This window comes from Phyllobates terribilis, unplaced genomic scaffold (genome assembly GCF_046119375.1).
Source record: "Phyllobates terribilis strain yellow unplaced genomic scaffold, ASM4611937v1 Scaffold_2__4_contigs__length_985480577, whole genome shotgun sequence".
Taxonomy (NCBI): Eukaryota; Metazoa; Chordata; class Amphibia; order Anura; family Dendrobatidae; genus Phyllobates; species Phyllobates terribilis.
In genome coordinates this window covers 940,805,858-940,823,637 of record NW_027362762.1, presented here as the reverse complement: position 1 = coordinate 940,823,637, position 17,780 = coordinate 940,805,858, and the positions used below count along the sequence as shown (strand labels likewise).

The 17,780-nt window shown below is 46.7% G+C and overlaps 1 protein-coding gene across 1 annotated transcript in view; it reads right to left on the bottom strand.

Annotated features, from left to right (window-relative positions):
* Positions 1–214: 214 nt before the first annotated feature.
* SH3BGR (SH3 domain binding glutamate rich protein) overlaps positions 215–17,780 on the bottom strand; it is a 55,069-nt gene continuing 37,503 nt past the window's right edge. The window contains exons 4-7 of the mRNA XM_073668429.1: positions 3,731–3,808; positions 3,173–3,229; positions 1,874–1,952; positions 215–509 (exon numbers count right to left, since the gene is read on the bottom strand). Coding sequence (XP_073524530.1) covers positions 1,905–1,952; positions 3,173–3,229; positions 3,731–3,808 — 183 coding nt within the window. The 3' untranslated portion in view covers positions 215–509; positions 1,874–1,904. The remainder of the gene's footprint in view (positions 510–1,873; positions 1,953–3,172; positions 3,230–3,730; positions 3,809–17,780) is intronic.

The following is a 17,780-nucleotide window of genomic DNA, read 5'->3' as shown; positions in this document are numbered from 1 at the left end:
AGAACAGGGTCTAGCAGCACAGAGTATGTCAATTTCAGGAGAACTGTGATGATTTTGCCGGAAAGTGATGACTTATGTGGCTGTGTTAGTGAAGACAGAACTACATGTGACATCCATGTCACTATAGGAGAGGGCTGAAGGGAATGTAGGTAGAAGAAGATTTTCCTGCAGGAAACACAAAAATATAAGAAAAGCACAAATTTCTTAAGTCTCCTTGAAAAAGAAATCAAGTTTTATTTCTAACTTTATTACAAATCATGTCCATAATATCCAGTGAGTAAGAAATCCTGAGGACATCCAGTGCAAAGTTCACCACCGCACATGACTTAAACCCATGTGAAAACCACTGGTGGAAACGAGAGTTAAGGTGCCGAGAAGGGGCTCCGCAGGGCTGCTCTTAGGCCTTATGGAGAGGCGTTGTGTTGGACTTCAGAGAAAAATTTAGTGGAAACAAATTGCAGATTAGTGGCCGAGTGCAGTTCTCTTCTGAGATAATTATTTTTGGTGGCCTGAAAGACAAGATAACAGAGAGGTTAAATGTCATAAAGCAGGTGTCCATCGTTGATGGTCTTGTTGAAAGAAGGGGTTTAGGCCTCATTCAGACGTCCGTTTTTCACTTACGCGTTCTATCTGTATTTTTCACGGATGAAGCACTTACCCATTAAAATCTATGGAACTGTTCAGATGTCTGCGTTTTTTTTTGCGTACCTATAACATCACTGATGTTTAAATGAGGCCTTAGGGTGAGGATGCAAGGTGTGTGCATATTCGGGCAGGGAAATACAAAGTGATCAGGGTATTATAAAAACTAGAGAAGCTCTGCCCCACTCCCATTTTAGTTTTTGACAGTTGCGAATTTCAAAATATAAATCAACAACCCCAATTCCAAAAAAATTGGGGTGCTGTGTAAAATGTAAAGAGAACAAGGAGGATGTGAAAATCTCTTCTTGCCATATTTTATTCACAACAGAACACAGGACATAGATCAGAAGGTGAAGGTTGGAAATTTTTCCATTTAATTTGAAAAAAAATACTATGCAAAAGTAAGTGGTATTAATGAAAAACAACTGGAGGGTCAATTTTTTAACTGAGTCACATGGCTGTGTATAATAAGGGCATGTTAGAGAGGCAGAGTCTCTAAGAAGCAAAGATGGTCAGTGGTCACCGATCTATGAACAACTGCATCTAAAAATGGTGGAATAATTTCAGAAAAATGTTCCTCAACGTAAAATTGCAAAGACTTTAAATATCCTAACATCTACAGGAGAAAATATCATGAAAATATTCAGAGATTCTGGAGAAACCTATGTTAACCAATGGTCAATATTGGACATTTGTGATCTACGAACTCTCTGACGGCATTGCAATAAATACAGGGGGTGATTCAGCTGTACAAATCACTTCATGGGCTCAGGAATAATCCAGAAATCATAGTCTATGATCACAGTTCAGTACAATCCAGAAATGCAAGTTACAGCTCTATTATGGAAAGAAGGCAAATATCATCATAATCCAGAAACGTTGCCGTCTTCCCTTGGCCAAAGATCATTTATAATGGACTGAGGCAAAATAGAAATCAAGAGGAAAGGGACCATCCAGCTTGCAATCGAGGAGAGGGACCATCCAGCTTGTTATCGCAGAGAGGGACCATCCAACTTGTTATCAAGGAGACGGACCATCCAGCTTGTTATCAGCGCACAGTTCTGCATCTCTGCTGTATGGGGGCCATTAGTGCCTAACGCATGGGCAACGCACACAGGAAAAGCGCCATCAATCCCACAACATTTCAAATTATATAATGATTATAATGCTGTAATATATATATATATGTGTGTGTGTACTGTATAAGTAAAGATCAGTCACCAAACGATACCTGAAGAGTACAACAGAAGTAGTTCTGATTTCTAGGATTCTTCTTCTTCTTCTTGTTCATCATCTGCTGCTGCGTCCACCTACAAGAACAGAAAAATTAATTAGCAGTAATGAACGGCACAGTAAGTAAAAACCTAGGGGCCTGCTGGGCATGTGCCCTGGGGGCATTGTATTGTGCATTATTAGTTTTCCCTGCTGTCAACAGGGGGCAGTATAATTTTCATGCCCAATACTAAAAACTGGTATAGGCGTGCAAAAATAAAGTCTGAGGAAAATGGCATCTGCTCTGTAATGCTGGGTCTTGCGTGGTCACTATTTGGTGATGTATGGGCACAATATGACACTATACCAGCATCTTATGAAACCATGGGGCGCAATATGGCACTTTGTTAGTATCTTATGGCACAATATGGCACTATATCAGCATCTTATGGCACTTTGTGGAGTTAATATGGCACTATATCAGCATCTTATGGCACTTTGTGGGGTTAATATGGCACTATATCAGCATCTTATGGCACTTTGTGGGGTTAAAATGGCACTATATCAGTATCTTATGGTACAATATGGCGCTATAATAGCATTTTATGGAACTATGTGGTAAAATATGGCACTATATTACATGTTATGGGGCTACATGACACTACATCAGCATGTTTTTCACTATGTGGGTACAACATGGCACTGTATCAGTATCTTACAGCAAAATATAGGCACAATATGGCACAATACTAGCACACGATGGCACTATGTGGCATAACATGGCACTATTTCAGCATCTACTGTTTAGCTTTACATATGGACTATATGATACAATCTTGGCAAAATATGGGCAATGTATGCACTATATGTCTGAACATACGATATACAATGTGTACAGTAAATGGTATATTGATTCTGTATGGCACTGTCTGTACGGCACTGTACATGGCACTGTATAGCACTGTACATGGCTCTGTCTGTACATGGCAATGTCTGCATGGCACTGTCTACATGGCACTGTCTGTATGGCACTGTCTGTACATGGCACTGTCTACAAGGCACTGTCTGCACATGGCACTGTCTGTATGACACTGTCTGTACATGGCACTGTCTGGAAGCTTCATCTGGGCAGTGTACTGCACTATTCATCCAAGGAGAATCAAAACTTGCTAATCGCTCTGGATATGACAATGGGGGGCCTGCAGAAATTCTGAGAATGGGGCTCTAGATCCTGGAAATTGGACTTAGCAGAGCCCCGTCTTGTATGGAGGGAAGGTGTGCAGCAAAGCAGATCCTGTTGTTGTTGATCTCATCTTACCTCCTCGACCACTTCTACTTTTTCTTCTTCTGCTACTGCCACTGTTTCAGGTTCTTCCTGCAAAAGTTAAAATTAAAATCAAATCAAAAAGTTTAGTGGTGCTTTACAGACAGTGCCATGTACAGTTTAACCCCCTAAATGCTGCCATCGCAGCATTTAGAAGGCAGGCAGAGGGAGGAAACCCCCTCTGCCCTCCGATCGGTGCCCCCGCAAAGTCATCGAGCCCGATCGTTGCCATGGTGACCCGATGTTGTCATAACGATATCTGGGTCACCAGACTCGAGCAAACATCTTAGATCATGCCCAGTGCATGATCTAACAAATTTGTGTGAGAGCAGACTGTCAGTTCTAATGCATAGCAATGCTGCTGCATTGCAATGCATTCAATGCATTAGAACTGCGATCAGACTGCTGAAAGTGAAAGACTCATAGAGGGACTAAATAATAAAGTTAAAAAAAAAGTTTAAAAAAAAATTGTAAAAATATTTCTTAAAAAAATCCCAAAATAATAAAAAAAAAACAGTACACATACAGGGTATATCTACGTGTGTGTCTTACCTGCTTCTCTTCAGGAGGATTAGCTTCTGACTCTTCTTGATTTTCCTTTTCCTCAATTACAGCAGGGGTGTCACTTATCTGGACATGAAAGTTAAATATTAAGCACAATCTACATTTCATTTTTTTCAGTCATCTTACTTCAGATATTTTTCATGTTGAGGGACAACTGATATGACCTCTATTACAGCTCTAGTAAATCCTGCCCAAAATTTTAACAAGATATTTCAGCAACTGATCGGGCCCCCTCTCCTTCAGGGCCCCTGTGCAGCTGCACCAGTTACGCTGTATCGGAGGTATGTCCGCCTCTGCCACACTCCCTTTCCCTATGGCCGCCTTCTTTTGCAGTAGTCTACACCAAAGGAGCACGAGCAGGAATAGCAAGCGGTAGTTGAAATTCTTGTACTTAGAAAAAGGAGTTGTTGGAAACAATCCGTAGATAAATGAGAACAGTCTGGGAAAGAGTATTCAGGAGCTGGAGACTGGAAACTAGGCTAACAGCTAGAGAAAATACTCAAGCAATGAGTGAAAGATCCATGCGGCTTTAAGTAGGCCCAAACAGGAAACAAGATGGATTCCACAGGTTCAGAATCTGACATCTTAGTAAAGGGCAATTGTAGCACAATTATTAAGGTGAACAATAGCAGCCACTAGTAGTCAAACTGTAGGAGGACAACTAGAATTTCTCAGGCATCCTGGCGATTTTAAGGCTGGCTCAGACAGAAGTCAGTAATTAGGCATTAAACAGCATTATCTACAGTTGTCTCAAGTTCGTCATGAGTTTGCTTGTCCTCCACTTGGCTCAGCACCAACCATGCGTCTAATCATCCACCTCTGTTACTACTGACTTCCATTTTACAACCAGTGCTATTTAAAAAGGTCAGTCCAGCTTACCAGGTTTCATCCACATATATCACTCAGCAAGCAAGTTACCAGGTTCTTGCAACTATTCTTGGTCCTGCTCATACCAAGTCTCTGCAATCAAGGTAACAAATCTCTTCAGGTGAGTCTCCAGTTTACCTATACTATGCTGCTATTGTGAGGTTAACTATTTTCTTGCTATAAGTTCAAGTTTCCATACAGCACTGTTATTAACCAGTGCCCTGCTGGAACATACCAGACTGTATTACTGTGATTAACTACTTCCCTGCTGAAAAATACCAGTTTCCTATACAGTTATTATTCCTGTGTATATAAGCACCCATGGATCTGCTTCATCTGTATTACCTGCTTCACTTTTTGTCTGACCATCACACATACCCTACTGTTTTGGTCCTCATTGATCCATGTGTCATCCAACAAGACCCGCTCTGCTGCACCATCACCTCCAATCCTTGCTGCTCACCCAGACCTACAGCTCAGATGATCCACCTCACCAAGTGAGCCTTTAACAAGAAGTATGCCCCCTAAGAAAATATATCAACACAATGCCCCTAAAAAACAAGCATTTTGCAATACAATAAAACAGTGGCAACAGGGTGCCACCCTTCACACAGCATAGGGGGTAGTTCACATTGACATCATACATACAAGATGGCTGTCACGGGTGTGTCAGGGTTGACAGCCGGTGTCCGGCTGTAGAAGGTCGCTGCGTTTGGCCTTACAAACATCTCCATTTTCCTTTTATGATTCCTCTCTCTTTAGGACCCAGCGGTGATCCTCACCTTGCTTGGGGATTATTATTATTATTATTATTAATAATATTATTAATTATTATAGCGCCTTTTATTCCATGGTGCTTTGCATGTGAAAAATGGGTATACATAGCAGAAACACTTTCCCTAGTTGTAGGGCTCCCTCCTCTTCTCCTATCATTATACGCTGGGTTCTCCCCATATCTAGCGTGACAATGGCATAGCTACAGGGGATGCAGAGATAGCAATGTTATAGATGGTACATGATGTGATAAGCCTTGTTACGGATTTTGAATTGGGGTGCAGGAGCTTAAATTGACACCTCTGGGCGAAAGCTGTCACAGGCTGAGACATTTAGAAGTCATTTAAGGCAACCTGTCTCGTGCAGTCAAATCTGCATCCAATTGACATAGAGGAGTAGATATGTGTATACTGTAGGGTTGGAGTAAAAGATTTAATATAACTTGTATTTTATTCGTTGAAATCTCTGCTTTTTCTGGTTTCAGAATTTAAGGAGATGGTCCTATCGCTCACTCTCAAATACAGAAGGCTGCCAATCACTGAGTAGGACCACCCACTGGACTTTTAAGCGCAAAAGAATAAATGAATAAAATAGAATAAAATACAATTTTTTAATTAATCTTTTCCCCATCTATAATATAACCAGGGATGCAGGTCTCTGTCTGAAGCCTTTATAGACTGCGCATGCGCGACACGCAGTCTGGCTCCAGACAGAAGACCGCATCCAGCTGTTACAGTAAGAGGAGATGTATGGCGCGGTAGATCACGGTATGCGTAGACACTGAATGCATACCGCGATCTCCGGCGCCATACTTACGTACTTACCTGACCAGGAGGAGCACTGTAGCGGCGCCTCTCTTCGCCGGAGACCAGGGCAGGAGTGAGGCGTCAGATTGGCGCATGCACATAGCGTTATCCGGCGCCATTTTACTGAAGACACATTTGCAGTGTGTCTTCAGCAAAATGGCACCAGACAGCACGGTGCTCTGGCGCCGCACTCCTCCCTCGGCCTCCGGCAGAAGAGGACACAGCAGTGCTGGAGCACAGAGAAGAAAGGTGAGTATAAGTGTTTATTTTTTTGTATGTGTGTACAGCGTGAAAGGGATGAGGGGGCCACACATACCAGGATTGGGGGGTGAGGGGGCCACATATACCAGGATTGGGGGAGGATGAGGGGTACCACACATACCAGGATTGGGGGGATGAGGGGTACCACACATACCAGGATTGGGGGGGTGAGGGGTACCACACATACCAGGATTTGGGGGATGAGGGGTACCACACATACCAGGATTGTGGGGTGAGGGGACCATGCATATCAGGATTGGGGGGTGAGGGGACTATGCATACCAGGATTGTGGGGTGAGGGGATCATGCATACCAGGATGAGGGGTACCACACTTACCAGGATTGGGGGATGAGGGGTACCATGCATACCAGGATTGAAGGTGAGGGGTGCCATGCAAACCAGGATTGAGGGTGAGGGGTGCCATGCATACCAGGATTGGGGGTGAGGGGTGCCATGCATACCAGGATGAGGGGTACCATACATACCAGGATAGGGATGAGGGATGGGGTACCATGTATACCAGGATAGGGATGAGGAGTACCACACACATTAGGATTGGGGATGAGGGAGCCATGCATACCAGGATTGGGGATGAGAAGTACCACACATACCAGGATTGGGAGGTGAGGGATGCCATGCATACCAGAATAGTGATGAGGGGTACCATACATACCAGGATAGGAATGCGGGGTGCCATGCATACCAGGATGAGGGATAGGGTGCCATGCATATCAGGTTTCTGGGATGAGGAGGCCATGCATACCAGAATTGGGATGAGGAGTGCCATGCATACTAGGATAGGGATGAGGGGTACCATACATACCAGGATAGAGATGAGGTATACCATGTATGCCAGGATTGGAGACGAGGGGCCAATGTATACCAGGATAGGGATGAGGGAGCCATGCATAACAGGATTGGGGATGACGGAGCCATGCATAGCAGAATTGGGGATGAGGGGTGCCATGCATATCAGGATTGTGGATGAGGCAGCCATGCATACCAGGATGGGGGCGAGGGAGCCATGCATACCAGGATTGGGGATGACGGAGCCATGCATACCAGGATTGGGGATGAGGGGTGCCATGCATATCAGGATTGGGGATGAGGGAGCCATGCATACCAGGATTGGGGATGAGGGGTACCATGTATACCAGGATTGGGGATGAGGGAGCCATGCATACCAGGATTAGGGATGAGGGGTGCCATGCATACCAGGATTGGGGATGAGGGATGCCATGCATACCAGGATTGGGGATGAGAGGTGCCATGCATACCAGGATTAAGGATGAGGGGTGCCATGCATACCAGGATTTGGGATGAGGGGTGCCATGCATACCAGAATTGGGGATGAGGGGTGCCATGCGTACCAGGATTGGGAATGAGGGGTGCCATGCATACCAGGATTGGGGGTGAGGGGTGCCATGCGTACCAGGATTGGGGGTGAGGGGTGCCATGCGTACCAGGATTGGGGATGAGGGGTGCCATGCATACCAGGATTCGGATGAGGGACCATGCATACCAGGATAGGAATGAGGGGTGCCATGCATAACAGGATGGGGGTGAGGGGTGCCATGCATACCAGGATGGGGGTGAGGGGTGCCATGCATACCAGGATGGGGGTGAGGGGCCCATGCATACCAGGATGAGGGATACCATACATACCAGGATAGGGATGAGGGATGGGGTACCATGTATACTAGGATCGGGATGAGGAGTACCACGCATACCAGGATTTGTGGTGAGGGGTGCCACACATACCAGGATTGGGGGTGATGGGTGCCACGCATACCAGGATTGGGGATGAGGGGTGCCACGCATACCAGGATTGGGGATGAGGGGTGCCACGCATACCAGGATTGGGGGTGATGGTTGCCACGCATACCAGGATTGGGGGTGAGGGGTGCCATGCATACCAGGATTGGGGGTGAGGGATGCCATACATACCAGGATTGGGGGTGAGGGGTGCCGTGCATACCAGGATCGGGGGTGAGGGGTGCCATGCATACCAGGATTGGGGGTGAGGGGTGCCATGCATACCAGGATTGGGATGAGGGATGGGGTGCCATGCATACCAGGATTGGGGGTGAGGGATGCCATACATACCAGGATTGGGGGTGTGGGGTGCCATGCATACCAGGATCGGGGGTGAAGGGTGCCGTGCATACCAGGATCGGGGGTGAGGGGTGCCATGCATACCAGGATGAGGGATAGGGTGCCATGCATATCAGGATGAGGGGTACCATGCATACCAGAATAGGGATGAGGGGAGCCATGCATACTAGGATAAGGATGAGGGGAGCCATGCATACTAGGATGAGGGATTGGGTGCCATGCATACCAGGTTTCTGGGATGAGGAGGCCATGCATACCAGAATTGGGATGAGGGGTGCCATGCATACTAGGATAGGGATGAGGGGTACCATACATACCAGGATAGAGATGAGGGGTACCATGTATGCCAGGATTGAAGGTGAGGGGTGCCATGCAAACCAGGATTGAGGGTGAGGGGTGCCATGCATACCAGGATTGGGGGTGAGGGGTGCCATGCATACCAGGATTGGGGGTGAGGGGTGCCATGTATACCAGGATGAGGGGTACCATACATACCAGGATAAGGATGAGGGATGGGGTACCATGTATACCAGGATAGGGATGAGGAGTACCACACATATTAGGATTGGGGATGAGGGAGCCATGTATACGAGGATTGGGGATGAGAAGTACCACACATACCAGGATTGGGAGGTGAGGGATGCCATGCATACCAGAATAGTGATGAGGGGTACCATACATACCAGGATAGGAATGCGGGGTGCCATGCATACCAGGATGAGGGATAGGGTGCCATGCATATCAGGATGAGGGGTACCATGCATACCAGAATAAGGATGAGGGGAGCCATGCATACTAGGATAAGGATGAGGGGGAGCCATGCATACCAGGATGAGGGATTCGGTGCCATGCATACCAGGTTTCTGGGATGAGGAGGCCATGCATACCAGAATTGGGATGAGGGGTGCCATGCATACTAGGATAGGGATGAGGGGTACCATACATACCAGGATAGAGATGAGGGGTACCATGTATGCCAGGATTGGAGACGAGGGGCCAATGTATACCTGGATAGGGATGAGGGAGCCATGCATAACAGGATTGGGGATGACGGAGCCATGCATAGCAGAATTGGGGATGAGGGGTGCCATGCATATCAGGATTGTGGATGAGGCAGCCATGCATACCAGGATGGGGGCGAGGGAGCCATGCATACCAGGATTGGGGATGACGGAGCCATGCATACCAGGATTGGGGATGAGGGGTGCCATGCATATCAGGATTGGGGATGAGGGAGCCATGCATACCAGGATTGGGGATGAGGGGTACCATGTATACCAGGATTGGGGATGAGGGAGCCATGCATACCAGTATCGGGGATGAGGGGTGCCATGCATACCAGGATTGGGGATGAGGGGTGCCATGCATACCAGGATTGGGGATGAGAGGTGCCATGCATACCAGGATTAAGGATGAGGGGTGCCATGCATACCAGGATTGGGGATGAGGGGTGCCATGCATACCAGAATTGGGGATGAGGGGTGCCATGCATACCAGGATTGGGAATGAGGGGTGCCATGCATACCAGGATTGGGGGTGAGGGGTGCCATGCGTATCAGGATTGGGGGTGAGGGGTGCCATGCGTACCAGGATTGGGGATGAGGGGTGCCATGCATACCAGGATTCGGATGAGGGACCATGCATACCAGGGTACGAATGAGGGGTGCCATGCATAACAGGATGGGGGTGAGGGGTGCCATGCATACCAGGATGGGGGTGAGGGGTGCCATGCATACCAGGATGGGGGTGAGGGGCCCATGCATACCAGGAAGAGGGATACCATACATACCAGGATAGGGATGAGGGATGGGGTACCATGTATACTAGGATCGGGATGAGGAGTACCATGCATACCAGGATTTGTGGTGAGGGGTGCCACGCATACCAGGATTGGGGGTGATGGGTGCCACGCATACCAGGATTGGGGGTGATGGGTGCCACGCATACCAGGATTGGGGATGAGGGGTGCCATGTATACCAGGATTGGGGATGAGGGGTGCCACGCATACCAGGATTGGGGGTGATGGGTGCCACGCATACCAGGATTGGGGGTGAGGGGTGCCATGCATACCAGGATTGGGGGTGAGGGATGCCATACATACCAGGATTGGGGGTGAGGGGTGCCATGCATACCAGGATCGGGGGTGAGGGGTGCCATGCATACCAGGATTGGGATGAGGGATGGTGTACCATGTATACCAGGATAGGGATGAGGAGTACCACACATATTAGGATTGGGGATGAGGGAGCCATGCATACCAGGATTGGGGATGCGAAGTACCACACATACCAGGATTGGGGTGTGAGGGATGCCATGCATACCAGATTAGTGATGAGGGGTACCATACATACCAGGATAGGAATGCGGGGTGCCATGCATACCAGGATGAGGGATAGGGTGCCATGCATACCAGGATGAGGGGTACCATGCATACCAGAATAGGGATGAGGGGTGCCATGCATACTAGGATGAGGGATTGTGTGCCATGCATACCAGGTTCCTGGGATGAGGAGGCCATGCATACCAGAATTAGGATGAGGGGTGCCATGCATACCAGGATAGGGATGAGGGGTACCATACATACCAGGATAGGGATGAGGGGTACCATGTATACCAGGATTGGAGATGAGGGGCCCATGTATACCAGGCTAGGGATGAGGGAGCCATGCATACCAGGATTGGGGATAACGGAGCCATGCATACCAGGATTGGGGATAAGGGGTGCCACGCATACCAGGATTGGGGTTGAGGGGTGCCACGCATACCAGGATTGGGGATAAGGGAGCCATGCATACCAGGATTGGGGATGAGGGGTGCCACGCATACCAGGATTAGGGTTGAGGGGTGCCATGCATACCAGGATTGGGGGTGAGGGGTGCCACGCATACCAGGATAGGGATGAGGGGTGCCATGCATACCAGGATTGGGGGTGAGTGGTGCCATGCATACCAGGATTGGGGGTGAGTGGTGCCATGCATACCAGGATTGGGGGTGAGGGGTGCCATGCATACCAGGATTAGGGGTAAGGGGTGCCATGCATACCAGAATGGGGATGAGGGGTGGTGGGGACAGAATGGGGGCAGCACAAATACCAGGAGGGGGGCAGCACATACCAGCAAGGGAGACCAATAAAAACGCTCGCCACCCGGGCGTAGAACAGGTTCAATAGCTAGTATCTATATATCTGCTCAACTCCTGCGGCTCTGTAAAATGCCACTCATAGATTGTACAGCATTTCAAAGCTGACAGCTTCCCTTTAAATGCCTTAATACCTTACCGATCTGGGACATCCATTTTCATCACAGATCCTTGAGGGATGCATGAAGCAGGCCTGCAACCCACACTCGGCAGATGATGGTTGTGTTATACAGTCAGCATTTGCCTGTAAAGGCAGCAACTTGTGCTAGCTCCAATCGCTGCTGTTCAATCATCTAGATGCTGCTGTCAATCACTAATGTGATCATGAGAAGCCGTTGGGTCACTAAGACAATCCAACAATCACTATCCAAGAGAACTAAAAATATAGAGTAAAAATTCAATTATCACTCGATTCATGCTGCCCAAATTGCGAGCAACATGAATCAGATCCTGGCTTCATGATTGCAGCAAGGTACAGTGCCTTGACGTATTGTTAAGATCCTTAAAGTATATAATTCCAGAAATGCCTCCGAATTGAAGAGAATAATATACTTGGCTGCAATTGTGCACCCAGTTTTTGATTAATGTTGCCTGCCGTTTGGAAAGCATGAATTGAGTATTTAAAAAAAATGTAAAATTTAAAATAAAAAGTGGACAACATCTGCAAGGAGTTTGTATGTTCTCCCCGTGTTTGCTTGGGTTTCCTCCGGGTTTTCTGGTTTCCACCCACTCTATAATACTGATAGGGAATTTAGATTGTGAGCCCCAATAGGGACAGTGATTATATTGTCTGTAAAGCGCTGTGGAATTAATGGCGCTATATAAGCGAGCAAAATAAATAAATAAAAGTTTGAATCACTCTCCTGTTCTCAATTCAAAACAAAAAGCGTAGAAAGAGAATATGTGGTATTGTTGTGTCTGTAAATGTTTGTATCCCAAAATGGCTGCTCTCACTTCCTGTCATGGGTGTGTCAGAAGTGACAGACAGTCGCCCTGCAGTTGGTTGCAGGAGAGCTCTACGTTTGGAATTACAGACATCTTCTTAGAGGCTGTCTCTAGGACCCAGCGGCTACCTTCCTCTGGCTAATTAATACCCTGCCTGGGTGTATAAATACCTGCTGTGTTTCAGAGAGAGGTGCCAGCGATGTTCATTACTACTTGTGAAGGCTTAGCAAGAGCAGTACTTCGTCCTCTCTGGAGCTTGAGGACGTATGCGCATTTGTCTGGAGTCGTCTAAAGCTAAGCAATTTCCCCCTGTTTGTGTACCCTTGTTGTCTATAGTGTTTAGTGGAGATCATCTAGTGCTCCTCTCCTCCCTTCCCTAATCATAGCCATACGCCAGGAAAGACAGGGCGAGGCACGCATGCGGCGATTGGTCAAGAGCCAATACAGGGACGATAGGGTAGACAGAGTGATGCTAGATCAACCTAGGAGATCTCTACTTCACCTCTTTCCGTAGAGTCTGGTCTCCTTTTCCCTCTTCCATTTGTGTTGCACTATGTCTTTCCCACACCTTGCGTGACACTTCCTCCGGATGTATGTGATTTGTCCGATGGCGGAGAGAGTGAAGCCAGTGCTGATTTGCTGCAGGGATTGTGTGACACAGCAATGTTACACGATTCCCAGGAGAAACAGTGCCGACACAGCTGGAACAGCACCAGCACCGGAGGTGAGTATAAGAGTTATTATTTTACAAAGGGCTAATATGAACTTTGAGACGGGGGTGTCCTAGTAGTGGGCAACCTCTTTAAAGGGGTTGTCCGGTCAAAAATGATAAGTCTGCAGTCACTATGTGTGACTGCAAACTTAGGAATCCCCCAGCGTAGGCACTGTGCGCTGTGGGGATTCGCCGGTATGAGACCGGGTAACGGAGGGTATGTATGTGTTATACATACCACGGCCATTCAGTGCCACCTTGCTCCATACACTTGTTTGGAGCGAGGCCACGTCCCATCTAGTGAATTTTACGGCCAGTGGGTGTGCCCTAGAAGGCGCGGCCTCGCTCAATACAACTGTATGGAGAGCGAGGCCGCGCCCACTGGCCGTGGGTATATATAACTCATACTCATACTGCTCTTACTGGTATATAGGGCCCAGTGAGCAGAAGCAAGGAGGGGAGGCCCCCTCTTTTTGCTTCTGCTCACCGAGCCCCAGGGGCAGGATTTAGCCAGTTCAGTAACTGAACGTGTTTCCTCAGACGCACATTCAGTTGAAATCTAATGATGTGCAGAAAGCCGGGGGTAATAGTTAACAGCCGCCAGCCAGAGGGCGGCAGCTAATGTTGGCACGTCTGCGCCTTAAATAGATGAGGAAGATGGCACCGCTGGACCATGGCCAGGTAAGGAGAAACTTTTTTAAAAATTTTCTTTACTAACAGCAGACATATGGGCCCAGGATGAGAGATCATATGGGTTCAGGATGGAGACACATTGGGCCAGGATGGGAGAACCTATGGGGACAGGATGGGAGATCATATGGGGGCAGGATGGGAGATCATTTGGGGGCAGGATGGAGACACATGGGGCCAGAATGGAAACACATGGGGCCAGGATGGGAGAACGTATGGGGGCAGGATGGGAGGACATATGGGGGCAGGACGGGAGAACATATGGGGGCAGGATGGGAGAACATATGGGGCCAGGATGGAGGCACATGGGGCCAGGATGGGAGAACATATGAGGGCAGGATGGAGACACATGAGGCCATGATGGGAAAACATATGGGACCAGGATGAGAGATCATATGGGTTCAGGATGGAGACACATTGGGCCAGGATGGGAGAACATATGGGGACAGGATGGGAGATCATATGGGGGCAGGATGGGAGATCATTTGGGGGCAGGATGGAGACACATGGGGCCATGATGGGAAAACATTACATGTACACTGGCACTATATACTGAACTCCTGTGTATCACTGTGACCCCTGTAATACCTGTACACTGACACTATATACAGAGCTCATGTGTACAGTGGCACTTACGGTAATATTAGTATTGAGGTTTTTTTTTATTAATGATCAGTATTGTAGTATTCGGTCACTATGTGGTGGTAATATGTGATCTGGTCATGGTGTGGCAGCATTTTTTCCTTGTATGTGGTATTATTCAGTCACTATGTGATGGTAATATGTGATCTGGTCATGGTGTGGTGGTATTTGTTCCTTGAATGTGGTATTATTTGGTCACTATGTGGTGGTAATATGTGGTCTGGTCATGGTGTGACAATATTTGTTCCTTGTATGTGTTATTATTCGGTCACTATGTAGTGGTAATATGTGGTTTGGTCATGGTGTGGCAGTATTTGTTCCTTGTATGTGATGGTAATATGTGATCTGGTCATGGTGTGGCGATATTTGTTCCTTGTATGTGGTATTATTCGGTCACTATGTGATAGTAATATGTGATCTGGTCATGGTATGGTGGTATTTGTTCCTTGTATGCGGTATTATTGGGTCTTCAATGGAAACTGTTAATGTGTGATTGGTGAGGACATGGTGCAGAAGTGGAGTTTTTCCAAGAGTGGGCGGTGGGACTGTGGAGGGTTCAAGGGTTTGAGCTGAGGTGGAGTCTCGGCGGACCCTCAAGGGAGCCCAAAAATGTTGCCAGTATGGAGCCCTGAAATTTCTGGTGGCAGCCAAGTCCCTATAAGATATTCTGAGAGGAGCTAAAAAGAATACCTCTCTGGAGGGCTGAGCCTATCCTTACATTACACATACAAGGTCTGATTCATTATTGCAATTATGCCCTTTTTGTGTCTAGTTTTCAGCATTTTTCACAAGTTTTTTATTTGCTCCTTTTTCTTCTTTTAATTTTCTCCTTTTATAAGGTCTGTTTTACATGGGCTTGCCTGTTCTTTTTTATGTTCATCATTATGGACAGAGTTTAAGATTTCCATATGTTTTCCGCTGACTTATCATCATTTGCAAAACTTTTCCAAAACTTTTGTGAGAAATGCACTCAAGTCCTCACCTGTAGTGATTTTTAGGTAGGAATTTTTGTTTGTGCAAATTTTGCAATATTTTAACCTGAGTCTCAAAGAGTCTCGAAGTTAACGACAAAAATAAAAAGCATTCATTTTGCAAAATGCTTATGACCCACATGCGCCATTCTGAAGAATGTAATAAATGGGACAGACGACTGTAGGGTTTGTGGTTGGTTTGCAATCATGAAGACACAGAAATCTGCATAGGAGCTGAATACACAAAACTGGATTTTTTTTATCAACAATTTTTGCGATGCTTTTTTTTTTTTTTTCTTTTAGATACCAGTGTCCACATAGATATAAAATAATTTAAATTTCCAGTTTCAAATTCTGATGTAGTATCCACATGCAGCCACATGGGGGCGAGCTTGGCTTGGGATACAACAGGAGCGTAGAAGACATTGAGGTCGAGTGCGATACATAATGAGCGGGGGTATATAGCAGGCTGTCTGGCCCCGCCATATTTAATCAGTCCCGGAGAGACGACCCATTTCATACTGGAATGTGACATATTGGTCATGACTGCAGCTAATCAGGTCTAAGCTGATCTGATGGAGACACATGACAGCGGCCATCTGCTCGCACAGATACATGCACATTATATGGCATAGACTGCTGTATACCCAGGCGGTGCTTCCAGTGAGGCTGCACCCATCATACGTGTGCTGTGTGCTCAGCCTGGTTTAATAGGATAATGGGAAAGCCGGGAGGATACACGGACATGTTTGCAGTCAGCGAGCAGCGGGGAGGGAATCTGCTTATAGGACCGGGAAACCTTAGGTCGGCACTTTATAAAAAGATCTGGTAATATAATCCAGACAGATTTATGTAGATTCGGACTGTAAACATGGCCGCCCTTATGTTAACGGCGCCCTGTGCACAATTTAAAGGGGTCATCAGAATCGGGAGCTGAGCCCGGCCGCTGCTGATGGGATAGATACTGCAGGCAGGGTGGTCGGCACCAGCAATTTCTGGGGTCCACGGTACTTGGGGGGGGGCTCTATTTTTCCCTGGCGACATTTTCCATAAATGCACGGCAGAAGAGCGCGCTGTATGTATGGAGCGGCCGCAGGAGTCTATTGTACAATTGATTAAGTCCTTGAAGAAAATTAATTTAAAAAAAAATTGAAAATCCAAAATAACTAAAAGTTTCTATCACAATATTTATTACCGAAATGTAAAAAAAAAGAAGAATCGCTGTTTTATGGTCACTGCGCCTCCCGAAAATGAAATAATAAGAGATCAGACCCCAAATCTGGAGTCAGCCTGTGGGTACGTACGTCTTGTACATGTTCCTACAGGTATCGTAGACGCGACTTATTCACTGAAACGGATTCATGCAGCAGATCCACTGAGATTCGGCAACTGGTCCTCGCACATCAGCAGCCACTCTCACCTCCTGACCCCGAAGAGAGAGGCGCTGGATGACCCCTCTAAATACCAGTCCTCAACACCGCTTAACAGACGTTATAAAGACTAATAGTGCCATATAGTGAGAAAATAATACTTTCATAGAATACCCAAATAATACCGCCATACTGAGGCCAAAAAATGTTCACATATAAGAATGAAAAAAAAAAGTCTATTATACGTTGCAAAAATAAAAAGTGTCTAAATCATAGCACCATACAGTGGCCATATAATACCACCACAATGCATTATACGGCTCACAAAGTGCCTAAAAGACGCTGCTGTGCAGTTTCCAGTTTCCCTTGTTTCTAATCCTGGCAGACTGACAACGCCGCTGACATAACGAAGTCAAGATTGTGCTGGTGTTGGGGAGAGGATTTCTCTGCACATTTGATTATTTATGTGCATGTATCATGTATGTCTTGTTTTAAATTCATTTTTTAATATGCAGTTTGTGAAGGATCGGTTCATGCCCCTGATGCCCACAAGAGGGCGCTAAGCTCAATTAGAAAGTAGCCACTGATAATCTTGTCATCTAGTATCACAAGAACAGGCAAAATAATACAAAATACAATTCTGTACTTAAATGGGTCGTCCCAGGATGAAATATTACATTTCTCTTTTATATCACAAAAAGCATTACATTTATTTTTTAATTTATGGCAACCCCCGATGTTACAC